The 23,193-nt window shown below is 47.7% G+C and overlaps 1 protein-coding gene across 1 annotated transcript in view; it reads left to right on the top strand.

The window, feature by feature from the left end:
- The window catches only part of CACNA1I (calcium voltage-gated channel subunit alpha1 I), a 232,379-nt gene that overhangs the window by 197,838 nt on the left and 11,348 nt on the right, over positions 1-23,193 (top strand). The window contains exons 20-32 of the mRNA XM_026657487.1: positions 160-344; positions 877-1,003; positions 2,033-2,158; positions 3,387-3,476; positions 4,554-4,746; positions 5,983-6,134; positions 8,469-8,578; positions 8,984-9,117; positions 10,448-10,518; positions 15,416-15,494; positions 16,416-16,537; positions 17,911-18,240; positions 19,616-19,762. Coding sequence (XP_026513272.1) covers positions 160-344; positions 877-1,003; positions 2,033-2,158; positions 3,387-3,476; positions 4,554-4,746; positions 5,983-6,134; positions 8,469-8,578; positions 8,984-9,117; positions 10,448-10,518; positions 15,416-15,494; positions 16,416-16,537; positions 17,911-18,240; positions 19,616-19,762 — 1,866 coding nt within the window. The remainder of the gene's footprint in view (positions 1-159; positions 345-876; positions 1,004-2,032; positions 2,159-3,386; positions 3,477-4,553; positions 4,747-5,982; positions 6,135-8,468; positions 8,579-8,983; positions 9,118-10,447; positions 10,519-15,415; positions 15,495-16,415; positions 16,538-17,910; positions 18,241-19,615; positions 19,763-23,193) is intronic.

The raw sequence follows: 23,193 nt of genomic DNA, 5'->3' as shown, positions 1-23,193 counted from the left end.
GACTGTGGGTCTTTTCTGAGAAAGGCGATGAGTGTCATGGAAGGGAGAAAGATGGGTCCTCATTGCTTCTTTACCTGTTGCTATCGAGTTATTAAGTACCTTCCCCTCTGGATGGTGGAGAGTTTAACTCCCCGTGCTCTCCCTGCTCCTCTCCTGTAGGTGGTCTCTCTAGGCCTATATTTTGGGGAGCAGGCCTATCTCCGCAGCAGCTGGAACATCCTAGATGGCTTCTTGGTCTTTGTGTCCCTCATTGACATTGTGGTCTCAGTGGCCTCTGCTGGAGGAGCTAAAATTTTGGGGGTGCTCCGGGTCCTCCGACTGCTGCGCACCCTACGTCCTCTCAGGTGAGAACCCCATGGGCAAATTCCTAGCCTTCCATCCTCTCTCTCACTGTGTCCCTTCCTTTATCCACCCAGGAATGGCTCCCACACAGTGCCAGTATTAGAATGTGCTTTATGGAGAGACAAGGCATTGGCCAAGACCCCCGGGCTAAACCCCCGCCCCCCACACACACACATACATACACACGTTAGCGACCTGTTGGGCTGTGCATCAGAAAAGGGCTGAAGGAACATCCTACTAGGGACGAGAACGTTGTGTAGTGTCCTCTCCACTGGGATGTTTCTCTTAACTGTGCAGCTTCTCCTCCAGCCCCTAAGGTAGTCACTGCAGTATCCTCATTAGGTAACGCGCCCAAGTCCTGCTGTGAGGGACTCAAACCCATGGCGTTCAGGCCTACGGGAGAGCTCGCTATCCACTGGATGATAGCTGCACCATGATATCTGGGATGCCACTGTTGTCTGATTCTGAAAACACAGGGGAAGAAAGAACTCTGCCATCTCTCTGTGTCACCCCCTCACGCTCCGTCCCTTCCAGGGTCATCAGCCGTGCCCCAGGCCTGAAGCTGGTGGTGGAGACACTCATCTCATCCCTCAAACCCATTGGGAACATTGTCCTCATTTGCTGTGCCTTCTTTATCATCTTCGGCATCCTGGGCGTGCAGGTAGGGTTGTTGTTGTCTATCAAGCACCCACAACGTGCTCGACACTGTACTGCCAGGTAGGAAGCGTAATGCAGACACAGTTAAGCAGATGGAGTTGTGTCTGGGGGGAGGGCCAGGCATCTCAGGACACCTGCCTGATCCTCTGCCCCACTCCGTCCCCCTTTGTGTAGTTCTCATCATAATGATCCTTAAGCCTTTGGCAGTGGCAGGTGGGGTCAGTGCTGAGGTCTTTCAACAGTAGAGACTGATATTCAGATCACGGCATTAGCAGAGCTGTAGAGAAGGCCCAGGAGTGGAGTAGCAGCTGGGCATGCTGCAGGTCATGACTGTGATGCACTGACAGAGCAGTGTCAGTTGGAGCAGCCGCACAGGGGCCTGCGCGATGCCTGGCTCTAGGCAGTTCTTTCTCTCCCCTTCACTCCAAGCGCTAAATCCACCCACAATGTGGTGTGTGTCGGGGGCGGGGGGGCAGGCAGGGGGAGGTTAATCCTCCTTATTTTAGGCTTGTGCTGCAGAGGAGTGCTGGAGTGGGTGTTACTTCCATCTCAGAGAATGTGCTATACTTAGTCTGTATGCAGACTGTTCTGATGAGCCTGTACAAATGCGCAATCCAGTACCCTCCATATGGAAAAGGAGCCTGGGGCAGAAGAACCGCATCAGTGTCCCTTTATTTAAAAGTATCGGAGAAGCAGGCGATATTTTTCTGGGTCTTTGCTCTCACAAGAGATCTTTTTCCTTTCAGTACACTTAGCAGCCATCTGAGGGAGCGGATGGCTCTGGGGGATTGGGCAAGGGGCATTTCATCTCTAGGTCATTGGTTCCAATCCAGCCCCAGCAGGCCACCACATGGCTGTCAGACTGGGAGGACTTTCAGTCACTGCTGACCCAGGGCAAGATTATAATCAGTGACAAAGAGGCGAAAGGCTCCGCGTCCCACTCCTAATCTGAGGAGTTTCCTATTGCTCTTTGTCCCCTGACACTGAGGAAGTCTGAATGAGACTCACTGACCAAGTCACTTCCATCTCTTAGCTCTTCAAGGGGAAGTTCTACCACTGCCTCGGGGTTGACATCCGTAACATCACCAACAGGTCTGACTGTGTGGCCGCCAATTACAAGTGGGTACACCAAAAGTACAACTTTGACAACCTTGGACAGGTACGTGCGGGACCCTCCAAGCCCCTCCTCTCAGGTGAACCTGGGTTGTGCTTTGCCCCTTTGGGTCTCTCCCGCCAAGGCCACATTCACTCATTTTGAGGGGAAGGGTGGAGTGTTCCAGAACACACTCTGGGCCAGAGGCGGCAGTCATGTGAACGGGGGGTCGGGGGGCGGATGCTGGTTAGACATGGGTGTCCGGGTTAAAGCAGAGTAACTCGTGTAAGGATGCCGCTTCCATGCTGAAGGGGCGGAAAGGGGGATGTAACAGCTCAAGCAACTCACGTGAAGCCAGGGGATGGGGGGCAGGGGGCTGCTTTTCCTTACACTCTCCTAGGAGTGCCTCTTTTTGCTAGCCCCTGAGCTCCCTCAACATGTAACACCCGGTTCCTGACCCATGCTTAGGGGTGAATCCTGCCTTCACTTGCACAGGTGCACCTTCCATTGGTGTTGCATGTAAACGATTGCAGCTTTGAGTCCTTACGGCCTGATTCTCTGAGCAGGGTGTTAACTCGCTGACATCAGGGCAGTTAAAAAACAGTGAAAGGAGAATCAGGCCCTTCATAAGCAACTTACACCCCGTTTACATTGCTGGGGAGTTGGGCCAACGGTGTCTGTGCAATCTGCATGTCTGCAGTCCCCTTAGGTTCCACCATGGAAACGTCTGCAGGATTAGCAGAATCCTCCCTTCCTCTCTGCAGCCTCCCTACCAGTCCAGTCAGTGGAGTGCTGCCTTCTAAGGCAAGGGGCCAAGCCGAGCTCTCTGGTTTCTGAGCTGAGGCCCATGCATGCAAGTAGGGAGGCTTCCTCAAAGGCAGGGGTGGCCGGTGGGTGTTTTCTGATTGTGTTGGTTAGTTCTGCCATGGCTCTTGTAGATTTCGCCATGTCTCTGGCATTGATATATTTTCACAGACAAGCAGCAGGCATGTCGTGCTGGGGTTTTCTGTGTTTTAATTCGTCAGCCTGATGCAATAATTGCTGAGTTCATTTGTCTCTGGGGAGGGGGAACCTTTTACTCTGGTGCTTCCACAGAGCAGACTTGCATAAAGGTCCCTCTCTGCTGGCAGCTCCCCTCCCTCTCCCATCTGTTAGTAGTTGCAGATGACAAGTGCTTGGAGGATGACACCTTGAGTTTTAATTATGTTTTGTGCCTAAGAACTTAAAACCTGAACCATCCACACTCCACCGCACACAGATGCTCCGTGCCTGATGTGTTTCTGTTGTGTTCCAGGCCCTGATGTCCCTCTTCGTTCTGGCCTCCAAAGATGGTTGGGTCAATATTATGTATAATGGACTAGATGCTGTGGCTGTTGACCAGCAGGTATAGACACTTCCTTCCAAACTGATCATGCCATCTAGACCTCCTTCAGGCAGGAAGGTGGAAGCATGCTATATCAGCCAGCTTTTGGTACTTCCTCTCCACCCAATAGCATTTTATAGCATTGCTCTGATCCTCTCCCATCTGCAAGCCCCTTCTCTTCACTTTCGTTATTACTGGTGGGTCGGGGCCGTGGTTCTGCGTACGCAGGGAGGCGTGTTTGGAAGTGATTAGCCTGGTGGGCATTCATTGTAGCTCTTGTCCTTTATTCAGCTGGGGAAGTTGTGCAGGCTGGGTCCTTATGTATCCTGTGATATCTTCACAGCAGCAGTCGCCCATGTCTTTCTTGACATGGTGCACCCACCTGATTTACAGTTGGTTCCTCTAATTGCTTATAAACTGGGATTCTCTGTCCCTGCAACTAAGTCCCAACGGTGTCCAAAACTCATATTGACTTGAGTAGTGCAGGGTCAGGCCCCTGGTGAAGGCTGCAGCGACAGAGGACTGAATGGCCGTGAAGATACTACCCTTACCCTCTGTTCTCAGCACTAGAAGTGCTGTTGGTCTTTTAAAACCCTCAGTGGTGAGAAACCTAGAAACTCAAGCCCTCCTTTCTACTTGATCCTGACTGACACCTGGTTTCAGGCACCCCTCACCTTTCAGGGTTTCCCCCATTGCACCTTCGAGGTGCAATTTACTCACCCTCAGCCCAACACACCTTTTCTTCAGGTATCTTTAGTGTCTGTCATATTCTCTGACATTTTAATTGTCCATTTGATCTGTTGTTGTGATTATATTGCAATTGTAAGTGCAGCAGCCTGAGTGCTTTATTATTAATTATTATTATTATTATAAGCTTGTCCTTGACTTTCAGACACAGTCTATTTGTTGCGCCTACCCTCATTTTCATAATCCTTTCCCAACCAGACAGTCACAATCTGTTGATCTCCCTCATTTTCACAATCCTGCCACGTCCAGCCAATCACAACCTGCTGCTCTCCTTCATTTTCATAATCCCACCTCAGACTCCTAGTCAGCTAATCACAGCTTTTCTTTTCTTTTCTTTTCTTTTCTTTTCAGCCAGTGACCAACAACAACCCCTGGATGCTCCTTTACTTCATCTCGTTCCTCCTCATTGTCAGCTTCTTCGTACTCAACATGTTTGTGGGGGTGGTGGTGGAGAACTTCCACAAGTGCCGGCAGCACCAGGAGGCAGAGGAGGCACGCCGGCGGGAGGAGAAGCGCCTCAGGCGCCTGGAGAAGAAGCGCAGGAGTAAGGCACAGCCTAAGTGTTTGGTTGGTTCGTAGGCCAAGGTTTTCTGAGAAAAACCTCCTCCTCTTCTTCTTTTATTGTTTGACTGATTAGTTTCTCTATAAGAGCGTCTATGTCAATGCTCTCAGCACTGCTCTCCTTTTGGTGGGACACTGCTGCCAGGCTGCTGTATGCACCACCGGGCCTGACACCCCCAGCCAGCTACCCTCGAGCCAGAATCCCGGCAACAGAGGGAAGAGGTGACAGGGTGCCTGATGGCAACTGGGGGTGTTGGGGAAGGCACCTGTTTTCTTAACACCTTGCCTCTAGAAAATAACACATTCATAGAAGTGTGTGTGTGTGTGTGTGTGTGTGTGTGTGTGTGTGTGTGTATTCTCATCAACAGGGAACCTCCACCCAGACACACACACTCCAGCCCTCAGGGATTTAGACACTCCTTTGGAGAGCCCTGCAGCACCAGCCAGTGCTGTTGGGTGGACCCCTATGTGAATCCTTTCCTGTGTAATGCAAAATGAGGCAGGGAAGAAGAGGAAAAAATCCATGCGGTGTTCCTGGGCCTTTCTATTCCTGTGGCAGTTTCTCTCATTGGGTTCCAAGGCTTCCTTAGAACCAAGAGGGTCCCCCCACAGTGATGGTCCCCACGTGTCTGTTTCCTGTGCTCCAATGAGAGAAACATCACAGATGCACACTTGACCCTGGACCCTGGCAATCACCCCTGCTCCTTCCTACCCCTACCCCGGAGATCCTGGCTGATTACCCTCCTCCTTTCCAAGCCCATGGGCTTCCGTCTTCCTTCCCCTTCTTCAGTTTTTCCTCTCCCTGGTGCCACCTCTGGGTGTCTCCTGGAGCCATTTGCTCCTTTTTATCATTTGTGATCTTAATTTGTTGAGGGACGAAATGCTGATTTAGTGCCATTCCCACAAACATAGGACTAACAGATTCTTTCTATCGCTCCCACCTTCCCTCTCTTGTCTCCCCCTGCCTCCTCCTTCCTTTTACACTCTCTCTTTCCTCACCATTTCTGTTTTCTTTCTCTGCATTCTTTATTTTATTTGTCTCCTTTTTCTATCTGTTTCCTCTGCTTCTTCCTTCTCCATTCCTGTTTCTGTCTCTCCCTCCCTACCTTTCCATTGCTTCTATTCTTTCCCCCACTTTCCTTCCTAATTCCCTTTGTTTCTCTTCCCTCTCTCTTCTATCTTCTCTTTCTCTCTCTCTCCCCCCCCACTCCCATTGAAGAGGCGCAGCGCTTGCCGTATTATGCCACCTACTGCTCTGTCCGCCTCCTCATCCATTCGGTCTGCACCAGCCACTACTTGGACATCTTCATCACCTTCATCATCTGCCTCAACGTCGTCACCATGTCCCTGGAGCACTACAACCAGCCAGTGGTGAGTGAGTTCAAGGGACCAAACCCTGCCCCTACCTCCCTCTCTTTCTTTTCCCCATCTCATTTTCCATAACAAAAGAGACTTGACACTTTCCCTTCCAAGCAGTCAAACACATAAGGGGTCACTAGATTATAAGTAAAATTTAGCAGCCATTAGAGATTGACTTCGAAGAGCAGCATATCCCAGCATACTTTGCAGAGGGGGGTCAAATGGCAACCCAAAGGAAATCTCTATATATTCTGTAACCTTTTCTAACTTCTGTCTTCCTCAAACCTATCCTGTCTGCAATGCCTCCTCCCCACTCCTTATCCTGGCAATCCCACCTGCTCAAAACATTAGCCAGCGACTGATTGCGTAATTTCACTACAGCTGCCCATGTCATGATCCACCATGATAGATGGAAGAGGAGGGTCCCTGTGAAAACTGTCGTGCAAAATTCTGCAAGAGTTAACTCAGCTGTCAGGGTGATAGAGGGAGTTCTTTCCACTGTCATGTGGATGACCCAAGTTTAGCCTCGTGGCTTCTCTTTGTAGTTTCCCTTGGGCCCCAGCAGAGGGTGGCATACTGCCCCTGGGAGCTAGTGCTTTGCACTGCTAGATGGATCAGATTTCAGTTTCTCAGTAGCCAGCCCCGACCCTCAGTGGAGTGAGTTAGGAGTGCTACAGGGGCTGGCACACCCAGTCCTTGGATAGCTGAAGAGAGCCCCTCACCCAGCCACCCTCCTTCCACAAGAGAAGCAGTGTGGACAGACTCTGAAGAGAGTCCGACCTAGTTTCTCTCAGCTGGAAGAAGGGTGATCACAACAGAAGGTCTTGAGGGTTGTGAAAGATCAATATTTGGGGTGGGGGAGATTGGGAAATCCTCAATATTTGTTGACAGCGTTACAGACACATGCGGAAGGGAGGAAATATATGCTGAAAATGGGGCTTTCTCCCTCTCTCTGAAAGCACCACATTCACTGCTATGTCTGTCCAGAAGCATGCAGTTCCAGGAAGCCCTTAGTAAACTCCCGAGGGGTTTGAGGTGACAAACCTGATTTCATAGCTGTAGCTGGTTGTATTAGAAGTGACCAGGGCTGTGACTTGTCTATTGTTGCTCAGATTCACTGCCAAGTTTTTCCTCTAGGTCCAGCTTATCTTTCTTGTTGGCTGTTTAATTTTGTTACTGTTTATCCTGTGTTCCTGAACTGCCCCCTCATCTCCCCTGGGTTCCTCACAGTGTTCCCTATATCCCGTATTTGTTCTGCAAAAATTAGCATCCCTTATTCCTTCTCACCCACACATCACATCTTGGGCAAGTCAGTTAGCTTCCCCGTGCCTCAGTTTCTTCTTATCCCTGTGCAATAGGGATAAGCATACCCATTTCCTCACAGGCGTATGGTGAGGCTTCACTAATCAGTTCTTGCGAAGTGCTTTTAGATTTCCAGGTAAAAGGTGCTGTAGACATGCTACATACAATTAATAGAAACCCTCTGGTGACAGTGGCACCAATTCAGATATTTCTTTGGGGGAGGGCTAATTCCAGTCCCCGCCCCCTCCGGCAGGTCTCCTTCAGCCGGGTAGTCTCCCTTCTCTGTACAAAGGGGCACCCAGGTCAAATTTCAGTGATGCTGTGACCACGCAGCCAGAGCGACATTCGACTGCTCTGTACTGATTTATTATGGAGCCACTGCTTAAAAGGGAGCAGGCCAGGGCCTGTGATACTTTGAGTAAGTCTAAAAACTTTTTTGGGGGAGGCGGTATTCACCCCCACAGCCCTCCCTAGCTGGTGCCACTGTTGGTGGAGAACAGGGACCTCACACGGGAGAACCAGGGCAGCAGAGTAGAGGGCGGAATCTTGCTAAACCCCCGCCTAGTCCCCAACCAGAGACATGTGGTTTCCCCTTACTGCAGATAGCGATAGGTTATTTGCTCTGATGCACTCTCCCTGCCTGACGCATTCCCTGTAGATTTATGGAAGCCATTTATAGGGTAACACCTGGGTGATGTCCCATGAACCTGATGCTGCTGATGTCGGAGGTGCTGGGTGATGATGCTTTGTTAACCCTTTGCACACCACCGCCCTTCCCCAGGCCTGCCCATTCTCCTGAGCCATGACTGGGCAGAGCAGCAGGTATCCTGAGAGCCCCTTGGCATGGGAGTGCAGTGTGATGGCTGCTGCCCTTGGTAAGTCTGTGCCAGCCTTCAAGTAGTTGCAATCCAGGATTTGGCAGCTCCCTCCTGCCTCCACCATTCCTGACCAGTCAAGCAGGCTGGAACTCAGTGACTTCACAAGCACGTCTGTAGTTAATGCCTCTCACTCTCCACCTCTCTCAGCCTCTCTTTCCATCCACAGTCTCTTGAGACTGCCCTGAAGTACTGCAACTACATGTTCACCACAGTCTTTGTGCTGGAGGCGGTTCTGAAGCTGGTGGCGTTTGGACTGCGGCGATTCTTCAAAGACCGGTGAGCAGTAGGGCACGCAGGTCGTCTGGTGAGGCAGTGAAGTTTGGGGAGGGATCTGTATCTGCAGTGGAATCCTAGAGCATGGGGGCCTCAACTTCTTCCTTGTTCCAGGTAGCAAAGATCTTACTAGCTTCACCTTAAACACACTGGAGCGATAACCAGTTAATAAGAGTTATCCAACCTTTCCTCGTGTTGGAGTCTGCTGATTGGTCCAGGAAGCAGAGTAGACGGGAGTAGAATAAATGACATCCAGTCATATTAGGCTCTAACAGTCACAGCGAGGCCTCCGATTCACTGATTTGGAGGATTTTATTTTACTTTATATTTAAAATGTAATAAATTCACATTCCCCTGTCAGTCACACCGAAAAGCTCCATTCTTCCTTCTTTTTTTTTTTCTTTTAAGGTGGAACCAGCTGGACCTGGCCATTGTGCTGCTATCTGTCATGGGCATCACGCTGGAGGAGATTGAAATCAACGCAGCTCTCCCCATCAACCCCACTATCATCCGCATCATGAGGGTGCTGCGCATTGCCCGGGGTGAGAGAGACACTGGAGGGAGACGTGGGGCACAGACACCCCTGGGTGGGACAGAGTGCACTGGGGGCTGCCTGTGATGCCATTTCACCAATTGGCTTCTCATATCTAATCTTTGATGGCCATAGAAACTCAGGGCTTGATTACAAGAGCAGTTTTTCTGGAATAGCTATTCCAGATTAACTCCACGTGTGGACGCTCTTATTCTGGAATAAGAGTGCCTTAGGGCACGTCTTCACTACCCGCCGGATCGGCGGGTAGCAATCGATCTATTGGGGATCGACTTATCGCGTCTAATGAAGACGCGATAAAATCGATCCCTGATTGCTCTGCCGTCGACTCCGGAAATCCACCGCGGCAAGAGGCGGCAGCGGAGTCGACGGCGGTGCGGCAGCGGTCGACTTGCCGCCGTCTTCACAGCCAGGTAAGTCGACCTAAAATACGCAACTTCAGCTACGCTATTCACGTAGCTGAAGTTGCGTATCTTAGGTCGACCCCCCGCTGTAGTGTAGACCTAGCTTTATTCTGAATTAGCTTAATCCATTTTGGATTACATTTATTCAGAAAAGAGCACTCTTATTCCAGAATAAGAGCATCCACACATGGAGTTTAATCAGAAATAGTTAATCCACCACCTTATTCCTGATTGATTTTCATGTGTAGACAATCCCTTACGCTTTCTCCCGATTGCCCTCAACTTGACATTTAGACGCACCTTTGTCCAGGAAAGCGGTAGTGGCTTTCACTTTGTGAGAGGGACCAAAACGATTGGCAGATTTTGTGAGAAACAAATTCTTTCTTCTTTTCTTTTGTAATGCAAATGTTGCTGTAATTTTTACAGAAAAGACCAAGGGCCTATATGATTTGCACTGGGGAGGACAGATTTTCAGTGATGAGGGCAAATACTTGCCAAGCTGCATTTGCAAAAAGGAGACGGAGGAGGGAATGAAGCGGGTGTAGAAGGATATGGAATTGGAGTAGGAGAGATTGGTGATGTGTGGTGTTGGGAAAGGGAGAGCCAGTGTGCAGGATGTATGGGGATAGGATGGAAGGGACCAGAGTGGGCATGGAATGAGAGAGAAGGGGTCATTAGTATGCAGAGGAATGAGTTAGAATGGAAGGGACCATGTGGGGGGACATGGGGGTGGGGCATGGAAGGAAAATGGCCAGTTGGAGAAGGAGTGAGAGGTTGGTGGGTCAGTTTTACAGTGGAGGAGAGTGGCAGAACACCCACATGGTGTGCTCCTTCCAGTTGTCCTGGCATATTGGAAGCAGATTTCTCTCCCTTGAGTCCCAGCACTGAGTGACACTTTTGTTTTGGTTCTGGTACCAGTGCTGAAGCTGCTGAAGATGGCGACAGGGATGCGGGCGTTACTGGACACAGTTGTGCAAGCTCTGCCGCAGGTAAAAGAAACCAGCTACTAGAAAGATGCCCCTTTTGTGCACCAGTCTTTCCATTCGTTCATTTCCCTGAGCGCGCCTAGAATCAGAGAGACGGTGTCTGCTGAGGTCTTTAAGATAGTGGCACAATGTGCCAGAGGGTCGTGCTCATGTCGAAATGTCAACCACGTGGTTACATTCATTTCTTTCTGGCCTTGTCTGCTCACGACTTTATCCCCCCATGGTGTTACTGAATAAAGCAATGCTCCATTCCTGGGTGAGAGCTGCTTCCCTGCTTTATTTCTGGCTGCCCCTTCCCCCTTGCTGCTGTCACTTTCTTCACACTCATTTGCCATGAGGATGGAGAGCAAACCGTGGCCATTTTACGGAGAAAGCAGATGTTCAAGTATCTCTTCTGTGACCCTCTCGTTCTTACCTGTGATGGGTTGGATCACAGAAACCCCCTTGGGAGCTGCCACCCGATGTGCCAAGACTACCCCTGCTCCTGTTTTCCCTGCCAGCTCAGGACTCCAGCACCCTGTCTTGCTGAGCCAGACACTCCCGTCTGCTACAACACAGACCCAGGGTCTGAATCACTTGCCCCAAAGCTGCAAGTTTACCTGAAAACAGCTCACAGAAGTTTGCTTGTCTTTAGCACTCAGATGCCCATCTCCCAATGGGGTCTAAACCCAGATAAATCCGTTTTACCCTGCATAAAGCTTATGCAGAGTAAACTCATAAATTGTTCGCACTCTATAATACTGATAGAGAGATATGCACAGTTGTTTGCTCCCCCAGGTATTAATACATACTCTGAGTTAATTACTAAATAAAAAGTGATTTTATTAAATACAGACAGTAGGATTTAAGTGGTTCCAAGTAGTAACAGACAGAACAAAGTAAGTCACCAAGCAAAATAAAATAAAATGCGCAAATCTATGCCTAATCAAACTGAATACAGATAATCTCACCCTCAGAGATGCTTTAGTAAGTTTTTCTCAGACTGGACACCTTCCAGGCCTGGGCACAATTCTTTCCCCTGGTACAGCTCTTGTTCCAGCTCAGGTGATCGCTAGGGGATTCTTCATGATGGCTCCTCTCTCCCTCTCTGTTCTCTTCCACCCCTTTATATATCTTTTGCATAAGGCGGGAACCCTTTGTCCCTCTGGGTTTCCACCCCCCACCCCTCCCCGGAAAAGCACCAGGTTAAAGATGGATTCCAGTTCAGGTGACATGATCACATGTCACTGCAAGACTTCATTGCCCACTTGCCAGCACACACATATACAGGAAGACTAACAGGTAAACACAACCATCTGCAGACAATGGTCCTGGTTAATGGGAGTCATCAAGATTCCAAACCATCATTAATGGCCCACACTTTACATAATTACAATAGGCCCTCAGAGTTATATTTTATATTTCTAGTTTTAGATACAAGAGTGGTACATTTATACAAATCAGATGATCATACTCAGTAGATTATAAGCTTTGTAATGATACCTTACAAGAGACCTTTTGCATGAAGCATATCCCAGTTACGTTATATTCACTTATTACCATATTTTTTCTAAAACTATCCCAGTTACATTATATTCACTTATTATCATGTTTTTATAAAACCATATAGACTACACAACGTCACATTACCCACTTGTGCTCCCTTTCCACTGTTCTCTTCCATGCTGTGCTTGTTTCACCTCTGCCACCGCCTGCTTGCTTGCTTTCCATTTCCCTCTTCTCCTCCTTGGTCCGCAAATGATTTTGAGCCTCTCATCCCACGAGAAGCAGTGACGCTACCTGTGGTGGAGCATGCAGAGCATGCTGTAGAGCATGCAGCTAAATGCCTCCTGAAAGGCAGCTAGACGGAAGGATTTCACGAGCTGTGAGTGGCAGCTGTTTTGGAATGAGTTATTCATGCGCCACTTCATGCAGGCATCAGGCCCGCTGAGAGAAGCCCCCGTGATGGATGAGCAGCCAGAGAGACAGTTCTCTTCTCTTTTGGATCCTCCAGAGAGACATGTTAAGGAAGGAATAATGGCCCCAAGTAGCTCTATTGATTATAGATCAGATCATTCCTCTGGCAGGCCCAGAGCAGACAGTAATCTTATCTGATATCGAAATGCACAGGCATTTGTCAGCTGATTTATCAGGTAACACACCAGTGTTCGTGAATGGGGCTGGGCTGGAAATCAATCTGGGGACAGCACGAGCAGTTACACACGGAACTTAATTCTGAGATTTGTGTCACTAAACCGTGTCCATCTGAATTAAAGGAAATCACCTGGCACAAGAACGAGATGGAAACACAGTTTCCAGTCTTCACTGAATTCTGGGCTTCATCTGACTTCCCTCTATTTATTGAGATTATTTATTTATCACAGTAGCAGTGAGGGGCCCCAACTTAGACCAGGGCCCTATTGTGCTAGATGCTATAATGGAATCATAGAGATGTAGGGCTGGAAGGAACTTCGAGAGGCCATCCTGTCCAGTCCCGTGTGCTGAGGCAGGACCAAGGAAACGTAGAGAAACCCTGACAGGTGTCTGTCCAACCTGTTCTTAAAACCTTCCAATGACAGGGATTCTGCAAGCTTCCTTGGTAACCTGTTCCAGTTCTTAACTACCCTGATAGTTAGAAAGTTTTTCCATATATCTAACTTAAGTCTCCCTGCTGCAGATTAAGCTGATTACTAGTCCTTCAGTGGACATGGAGAACAAGTGGCCACTGTCCTCTTTATAACAGCCGTTAACATATTTGACAACTGTTATCAGGTCCCCCCCAGTCGTCTTTTCTCAAGACTAAACATGCCCAGTTTTTTTAACCTTTCCTCATGGGTCAGATTTTCTAAACCTTTTTATCGTTTTTGTATAATATGCAGAGTAAGAGACAGCCCCTGCCTCAAAGAGTTTACAGTCTAACTAAACAACGTCAGTTCTATTTTCTCCATTTTACAGATGGGGAAACTGAGCCACAGAGCTGCAGTAAGTTGCTTAGGGTCACTTAAGGATTCTGGGGCAGAGCTGAGAATTGAACCCAGATCTTCTGAATCCCAAGGCAGTACCTTGGTCACAAGGTCACCATTCTTCTATGCTTGATAAATCCTGGGTTTTTCACATTATTTCACCAAAGAACCTCACTGCTAAGCAAGAGTTCTTAATATCTGCCCCTGCACACACACAAACAACTATTAAAAGAAGGTGCCCCCTTGCAAAGAGTACTGGGTCCAGGAAATTCCAGTAGGAATTTCCGGCACTGAAGGAGTCTAGTCAGGACCTTCCTATCTGATGGCCCTTGATTCTGTAATAGGGATAGGTTGACTTCATTTAATAAAGTTACATTATGGAGGCATCAAAAATGACTCCACAGTCAAAATTGTGTTAAAATGTGCTCTTAAGGCAATACTAAAACCCCTCTGTTTCACATTTAAATGATTTAATTTAGTCTCTATATTTTACACACTAACTCTTCAGGGGACAATTGAATTATCCATAATACTATTTACTCCAGGATTTATTAACATTGGCAGAAGAAATATTTTAAAACAATCTCTCCTTTCCCTGGCACTCTCTTCTCCAGTCTAGACCTTTCTCTTTATATTATGGAGCACAGAGTCATCAATGATTTTGACTTGCTAATGGCATGGAAGGCTTCTCTGGCTGTCCTGTTTGAATCCCCTGCCTGTCTTTGTTACTCTGCAACCATTCTGAAAAGTGAATAAATATGTAATTTAAAAAAAAATACCTTTTGGAAATTTATCCCTGAGCATCTCAGCTTTTTTCAGCTCCCTGTGGCTAGAACCCTCTCCTCCCCCATTCAATGTGTACGCACAAGTGCACACACACACACACACATGTGCTGACATCTCACACACAGGAGGCTTTTTAAATTTTTAAATGTAACCAGACCAGAGTTACTCCCCTCCTTCATCAGCACCTTGCCTAGCTCAGCCCACAGAGCTACCAGCTGGCGTCAGCTACTTCCCTTTTCTGCTGCTGCCCAGTCTGCCTTCTGGACACACTGTCCTGTTCCTCACACTCCCCTCTGCAGACAACGGAGCCAAGAATAGGAGAGGCAAGCAGGGATATTGGGGAGGGATAACAGGGAAGTGCTTTCCCCTGTTACTGCTGGCACAGCTCCCGTGGTGCACCACACAGCAGCCCCATGGGAAGCCCTGCAAGTGCCAATAGCTGGGGGTATAGAAACTGGGCTCTCTCCCACAGGCTACCTGCTCCTTCCATTCCAAGCTCCTCACACACAGGCCTAGTTCCCTACTTGAGTCCCTGCAGTCTCTCTTCTCCCTTGTTCCCCTCCCACCACACACGTCAGGAGGGCCTGGTTCATTCCTTCTGCCCCCTGCCACAGGCCTACTCCCGTGGTGCTCGCTGATAGACCTGCTCTCACCCTCTTCTGCCCCCACATTTGACTAGTACCTTAACTCCCACAATGCACCAGGCAGCAGCACTGAGGGAGAGCTCGGCAGCTGGGGAGGGGGGCTCTCCGGGGTCAAATTTTACTCTCGACTCATACTTCGTCACGTGTGATAGGCTTCACGACACCATACGTGCCTACATGTGATTATCTTCATCTCTCTGGGCTTGAAGTCTGAGGGGTGGGATTGTGAGGAACTGGATGACCATCTATAGGCTACAAATGAAAGGAGCTGTGGTGGCTGTGAGTGGCTTTGAGGGTTATGATGTTTGGGTAAGAAGGCCTGGGGAGATGAGGTTGCTGTGAGCATGACTGGTGACTTCCTGGGTTCTGAGTGGTTGCGTGCATGAAGTTCCTAAAGGTTTCGGAGTGGAAATATTTGATGGTGTTCTGTTGCTGCTGCTTGAGTGATGCTATCTGGCTTGGCCTGGTGTTATTCAGTGTCACCTGGCTTGGCTTGGGTTAGGCTGATACGGTTCGGTTTGGTTTCAGGTGGGGAACCTCGGACTGCTCTTCATGCTCCTCTTTTTCATCTACGCTGCCCTAGGAGTGGAGCTCTTTGGGAAGCTGGGTAAGTTTCAAGCGTGCCATGCTCTTGGGTGAGCCACAGAATTGCAAAAGAAAAAAAAAATGTCAGTTTCCCATATTGCAGCAGGCCCTGTTCTGATTTAATGAAAAGGCTGGGTATTCTGATGACCTTTATCCTCCTCTCTGGGTATTTGCCGTGATAGGAATTTCCGTCTTTCAAAAAAACCTGTCTGAGAATGAGAGAGAGAGATGGCTTTCTCTCATTCTTAAATCTTTGCTTTCCATGCACTGCCTCAGCAAATCAGCCCCTGTCTGTCCCAGTGCCAGCCAAATGGCTACAGGGAAGACTCAGGAGAAATTCATGCACTCCTCTGGTCCATGCTGACATGTATCAATGGGCAAAACTTTCAGCCAAGTACATGAAGAGGGGCAGAAAATCTTCTTTCACACCAAGAGGATTAGGCCCTTGATCAAGTGACTACTGCTGGGTGTTCTGGGGGTAGCATTTTACCACTCTTACTAGTATGCCGAGTACGTCTAGCTCACTTGCACTTGCTATGCTGCTGACTGTAGCAGGTACACCCTCAAAATCCCTTCATTTTAATGGATGGTGCCAGCACAGCAAGCTTGCAGGCATGGATCGGCAGCCATGGGGTAAGGGAGAACTATGTTTTGGACTATTAAGCATGCTGGGAGACATCCCTGGGAAATGAGTTATGCTGATTGATATCCTGGGGTTGGGGTGATTATTCTGATACTGCTAGACAATGTCCAACCATTGGTCATTACTGTCATGGACCCAGCCCATGGGACTATAGACTGGAGCCACTGAGTGCAGACTTCTGGATGTGAAGCCAATAAACTCAGAGTGGAATGGTCACAGGGGGTCTTATTCTGAGTCCCTGGCACACTCTGAGAGCTAGGAACGTATCCATTGCACAGTTATAAATCCCTTCTTTTGCAGTGTGCAATGACGAGAACCCCTGTGAGGGCATGAGCCGCCATGCCACCTTTGAGAACTTTGGGATGGCCTTCCTCACGCTCTTCCAGGTCTCCACTGGCGACAACTGGAATGGAATCATGAAGGTAACATGGGCCTCCGAGAAGGAGAAATTCTACGCTGGAGTGGGAGGGATCAGCACTGCTTGGAACTGTCAGTGACTGGGACATGGATGGCCATGCCTAGGGGTTAGAGCGGGCGTCAGAACCGGAGTCAGAGGCCCAATGCCAGAGCCAAGGGTCACAGCTGGAGTCAGGAATCAGGGCCCAGGGTCAAAACTGGGTTACCTGGAGTGAGGCTAGGTAGGAGCAGGGCTGGGTCCAAGACAGAAGCTGTTGCAGCCAGGGACAAATACTTAAAGCAGCAGCTGCTGCTGGGTTTAAGAGCCGGTCTGCTGACTCTTCTAGTCAGTCAGACAGTGTAACCTATTAGAGAATCTAGAACAGGCCAGCTGCACTCACTGGGGGCCTGGAGACTGGATCTGTTGCAGGCCCTGTTTTCTGACAAGAACTGTTTTCACAGGAGCTAGATGATGGGGAAAGATAGCTCAGTGCTTTGAGCATTGGCCTACTAAACCCAGGGTTGTGAGTTCAATCCTTGAGGGGGCCATTTAGGGATCTGGGGCAAAAATCTGTCTGGGGATTGGTCCTGCTTTGAGCAGGGGGTTGGACTAGATGACCTCCTGAGGTCCCTTCCAACCCTGATACCAAAACAAAACAAAACAAAAAAGTAGATGTTGGCTTGCCAGTTCAGACCACTGGCCCATCTAGTCCAGTATCCTACCTCCTGCCAGACTAGATCAGACCATTGGCCCATCTAGTCTTGCAGGCAGCTGGTGGAGAGAAGTGCAAACTCTCTCCTCAAGGAGCAGGACAACAGTGTGGCCATGCTGAGAAGGGAGATTCACCGCCATCACCACCCTAGCCCCTTCTCCCAGGCTGAGTCGGAGGCGCATTTGGTATGACACACACCTGGAGCTGCAATGGGAATGGCTTGTGATTTAGAAACCTCAGGCAGATAAGTTTTCTCCCCTATGTTCAAATCATATTGCTCCAAATTAAATAGCTCACAGGGATTCAAGGGGGGGGGATGGACAATTCTTTGGACATGGGTAGTGTCTTTGGGAGATGAAGGGGATTAGGCACTTAGTTGCAGTGACTCTTGCTCACATTTGCAGATCTGGAAGGAATTTTCTCCCTAGGCCTATGGGGAAGAGGGCACCTGTTTCTGGAGCACTGAGCAGAGATTGTCAAATGTGATGGTCTTCCTGTGATTGCCGGGGGCACTGGGCACTGAGGATCCCATATGCTCAGACAGCACCTGGTATTGGAAGACCTTAGTCCTGCCTGGCATTGGATTCTGTGTTTTTTGACTGAGGGAGCAGCCAAATTTAAATTCTTACTCTAGTCCTTCTCTCCTTTTTCCCACCACTTCCTCTTACACCTGCCCTTTCCTCAAGGATACCCTGCGGGACTGCACCCATGATGACCGGAGTTGCCTCAGCAACCTGCAGTTCATCTCGCCACTCTACTTTGTCAGCTTCGTGCTCACAGCCCAGTTCGTTCTCATCAACGTGGTGGTAGCTGTGCTTATGAAACACCTCGACGACAGCAACAAGGAGGCGCAGGAAGATGCGGAAATGGATGCCGAGATTGAGCTTGAGATGGCACACGGGCTCTGCCCCCGCAGCGTGGGCTCCCCGAGCTCAGGACGGGGTGGAGGAGGTGGAGGAGGTGGGAGAGTGGACCCTGAAGGACATCTGTGCATGAGATGTTTCTCTCCAGCACAGGTGGGTAAACCTTTGTGCTTACCAGCAAGACTGCAGCAGGCTGGAGTGGGGAAAAGGAGGGCAGTCTAGATGATTTAGGGCTTAGTAATGGGATACAGACTGGTGACTGGTTTGCATTCAGGTCTAGCTTGGGTGAATTGGGTTGTGCCGGTGCATTGGTGGAGTTGTGTGGGGCCAGGACTGGAATAGCAAAGGGTGCAGGGAATACTACAGGACAGGTTGGAGGTGCATTGTCAGAGCTGTGCAGGAAGCTCAGGATTATGATAGGAGGGGTGCTGCAGGTCAAGATTAAGGTGCATTAGCAGAGTATTTTGTGTGGGGAGTTGAGGATTGGAATAGCAGGAGATGGTGCAGTACAGGAGTGAGGTGCATTGGCAGAGCTGGAAGGGAAGCTTACGCAGTGCCTGTCTGCACTGGCAACTAGTGATGTTAGTCCCTCCATTTCACATGAACACTAAAGCCTGGTCTAACTAAAAAGCTAAGTCAACCCAGCTTCATCGCTTAGGGGTGTGAAAAAACCACCCCCCTGAGCAATGTAGCTATGCCTAACTCCCGGCATAGACAATGCTAGGTTGATGGAAGAAGTCTTCCACAGACCAAGCTACCACCTCTTAGGCCTGGTCTACACTGGGAGGGGGGATCGATCTAAGTTACTCAATTTCAGCTACATGAATAATGTAGCTGAAGTCAACGTACTTAGATCGACTTACCGTGGTGTCTTCACCATAGTGAGATGACTGCTGCCGCTCCCCCGTCGACTCCACCCGTGCCTCTCGTGGCGGTGGAGTACAGGGGTCGACAGGAGAGCGCTTGGGGATCGATTTATTGCGTCTAGACTAGACGCAATAAATCGACCCCTATTGGTTCGATCGCTGCCCGCCAATCTGGCGGGTAGTGTAGACTTACCCTCAGGGAGGTGGGTTACCTACGCCAATGGGAGAACCCTCCTGTCAGCATAGGTAGTGTCTACATCAGGGGTTTTCAACCTTTTTTCATTTGTGGACCCCTACAAAATTTCAAATGGAAGCATGGACCTCTTTGGAAATCGTAGACATAGTCTGCAGATCCCCAGGGGTCCATGGACCACAGATTGTAATCCACTGGTGTACGCTGAAGCGCTGCAGTGGCACATCTGTAGTGTTTCAAGTGTAGACAAGCCCTACGTGCTGGATTCTGCCATCATCACTCACCTTAAGTGACACCTTGCGCCACGACCAGCCTCACTGACTTGAGCGAGGTTGCTCATAGAGTAAAGTGCTACTCCCTCTGAGTAAGGGTGGCAGAATCTGGCCCTAAATTCGCACAACACATTAAAGCAAAAAACTCTGGGTTCTTTAAATAATTTCTCCCATCCTCCCCCTTTCTTGTCCCCTAGGAGAACTTATGGCTGGACAGTGTCTCTTTAATTATTAAGGACTCCTTCGACGGGGAGTTAATGATCATCGATAACCTATCGGGCTCCGTCTTCCATCATTACTCCTCGCCGGCCATGTGCGAGAAGTGTAACCATGACAAGCAAGAGGTAACCTGCGTGCGAGGATGGGGAGGGAACCCCCCAATACACACACACATGCTCATACCCTTGAGGTTTCCCTGAGGAGAGCTCCATAGATTGTTTAGACAGAAGCTTCGACCTTTGTTACTACAGTGAATTTCTGATATTGGCCTGTCCTCCTAAGCAATGGGAGGCACGTATGTACTGGTGGAAAGCAGGAAGGAAAGGCAGATGTACCAGGAAGGATGACAGGAGAGAATGAACTAGAGGTGGAGATATCATTGCTGTGTATCAGTTTTTCACTTAAAGAAGAGATTTGTTTATGTGAAGGACACAGTGTATCGTCCCCAAATTTTCAGCACTCAGGGCCCAATTCTCAGAGCATTTAAGCCTATGCTTAACTTTAAGCATGTGCTTTCTGAAGTCCCATTGATGTCCATGGGAGTTAAGCACGTGGTTAAATGCTTTGATTAATTCGGGCCATAATCAGTGAGGAAAGATTGGATTTTCAAGTAAGTCTGTTAATTAGTGTGAGTTAAAATTAGGGCTGTTGATTAATCGCAGTTAACTCACACGATTAACTCAAAAAAATGAATCACGATTAAAAAAATTAATCGTGATTAATTGCAGTTTTAATCACACTGTTAAGCAATAGAATACCAAGTGAAATTTATTAAATATTTTTGGATGTTTTTCTACATTTTCAAATATATTGATTTCAATTACAACACAGAATACAAAGTCTACCGTGCTCACTTTATATTATTATGTTTATTACTAATATTTGCACTCTAAAAATGATAAACAAAAAAATAGTATTTTTCAAATCACCATATACAAGTACTGTAGTGCAATCTCTTTATCGTGAAAGTGCAACTTACAAATGTAGATTATTTTTGTTACATAACTGCATTCAAAAACAAAACAATGTAAAACTTTAGCGCCTACAAGTCCACTGAGTCCTGCTTCTTGTTCAGCCAATCGCTCAGACAAACAAGTTTGTTTACATTTACGGGACATAATGGTGCCTGCTTATTATTTACAATGTCACCTGAAAGTGAGAACAGGCGTTCACATGGCACTTTTGTAGCCAGCATTGCAAGGTATTTACGTGCCAGATATGCTAAACATTCATATGCTCCTTCATGCTTTGGCCACCATTCCTGAGGACACGCTTCCATGCTGATGACGCTTGTTAAAAAAATAATGTTTTAATTAAATTTGTGACTGAACTCTTTGGGGGAGAATTGTATGTCTCCTGCTCTGTTTTACCCGCATTCTGCCATATATTTCATATTATAGCAGGCTCGAATGATGGCCCAGCACATGTTGTTTCTTTTAAGAACACTTTCACTGCAGATTTGACAAAATACAAAGAAGGTACCAATGTGAGATTTCTAAAGATAGCTATAGCACTCGACCCAAGATTTAAGAATCCAAAGTGCCTTCCAAAATCTGAGAGGGATGAGGTGTGAAGAATGCTTTCTGAAGTCTTAAAAGAGCAACAGTCCGATGCGGAAACTACAGAACCCGAACCACCAAAAAAGAAAATCAACCTTCTGTTGGTGGCATCTGACTCAGATGATGAAAATGAACATGCGTCGGTCCGCACTGCTTTGTATGGTTATCGAGCAGAACCCGTCATCAGCATGGACGCATGTCCTCTGGAATGGTGGTTGAAGCACGAAGGGACATACGAATCTTTAGTGCTTTTGGCACGTAAATATCTTGCAATGCCAGCTACAACAGTGGCATGTGAATGCCTGTTCTCACTTTCAGGTGACATTGTAAACAAGAAGCAGGCAGCATTATCTCCTGCAAATGTAAGCAAACTTCTTTGTCTGAGCGATTGATGGAACAAGAAGTAGGACTGAGTGGACCTGTAGGCTCTAAAGCTTTATATTGTTTTATTTTTTAATGCAGGATTTTTTTTTTTACATAATTCTACATTTGTAAATTCAACTTTCTTGATAAAGAGATTTCACTACAGTACTTGCAATGGGGGAATTGAAAAATACTATTTCTTTTGTCTTTTACAGTGAAAATCAAAAATAAATATTAACTGAGCACTGCGCACTTTATGTTCTGTGTTGTAATTGAAATAAATATATCTGAAAATGTAGAAAACATCCAAAAATTTAAATAAAAGGTATTGTTGTTATTGTTATTGTATTATTGTTTAACAGCGCGATTAATTGTGATTAATTTTTTTAATCATGCGATTAATCGTGATTAATTTTTTAATCGCTTGACAGCCCTAGTTAAAATTAATTAAAAATTGGCCCATTAAGGAAGTTTTTGGGTCTCTTTTTTTTTGGAAGGGATCCTTCTAACTAAAAATGGCTTCTTATTAAAGATGGGAGTTTCAAAATCACATAAAGGACTTAGGAGCACAAGTCCCATGGACATTCCATGAAACTTGTGCTCCTAAATCACTTTTAGGTGGTTTTGAAAATCCTTCCCTAAACCTTTGGAATTTCCATTAAAACTCACTGAAAATGCTGAAAGAAATTAGGTTGTAATTAAGTAAAATTTTTAACAATTGTTGTACCTAACTGTTATGATTGTGGTTAGAGTTGTGTCAATAGCTCAGGTTATTCTTATATATTGTCAATGTGATATCAGCGGTAACACAACCAATCATCACCATTCCCTGTCTAGTTAATTTGCATTCTACAGTTTTATTGGTTGAAATGAGTTAGCAAAGTTAGAGTGTCAAGAGTTCTCATTGGTAGATTACTCTCTCCTCATAAAGAGAGCAATGGATTAGCTCCATGCCCCTGGATCCAAGGCACCAGGCCTTCTCCTCCCAGCCACAGCCTTCTCAATGAGTCTTCCTCAGAGGCAGCAATAGGCAGATGCTGCTATTCTTCTCCAATTGCTGAGTCTTCAAGCCCTCATCCACGGGGGGCATGTGGTGGTATACACAAGATTTTGATAAGTGACTAGTAATTTGGGGTGCTTGCATTTTTGGGTGCCCAACTCAAGGCCCTTCAAGGGGCCTGATATTTAGAGAGTGAGTGCTAAGCACTTTCTGTTAATCAGACCCATTTAAGGCATCCCAGGGTGGGCACCCAAAAAATGAGGCACCCAAAATCACTTGTTGCTTTTGAAAATCTTGGCCATAATCTTCAGCATCATGCATGGGGAGGCAGGTGGCAGGAGAATTTTCCCACCCTCTCATGCAAGAAGGTAGGCAGCAAAATCACCACACCACCACCAAGGGGTAGGGTGGCAGAATTTTCACAACCACAAAGGGTACTTGTGGTGGCATCTTCCCCCATGGTAACAAAACTTTAGAATCCAAGTCAAGGGAAAGGGAAAGTAATAGGGCTAAAGAGAAAGATGATGAATCATGGACTTTCATGAGCATCATTACTATGTATGTGCTGCTGTATGCAGCTGAATTATGGGTAGGTGACAACCAGCAGTAGCCTTGAGCACTCCCGCTAACCCTA

This window comes from Terrapene carolina, unplaced genomic scaffold (genome assembly GCF_002925995.2).
Source record: "Terrapene carolina triunguis isolate 2854851 unplaced genomic scaffold, T_m_triunguis-2.0 Scaffold247, whole genome shotgun sequence".
Lineage (NCBI taxonomy): Eukaryota > Metazoa > Chordata > Testudines > Emydidae > Terrapene > Terrapene triunguis.
Note: the sequence above shows the minus strand (reverse complement) of the source record. Positions and strands in the feature narration are given on the sequence as shown.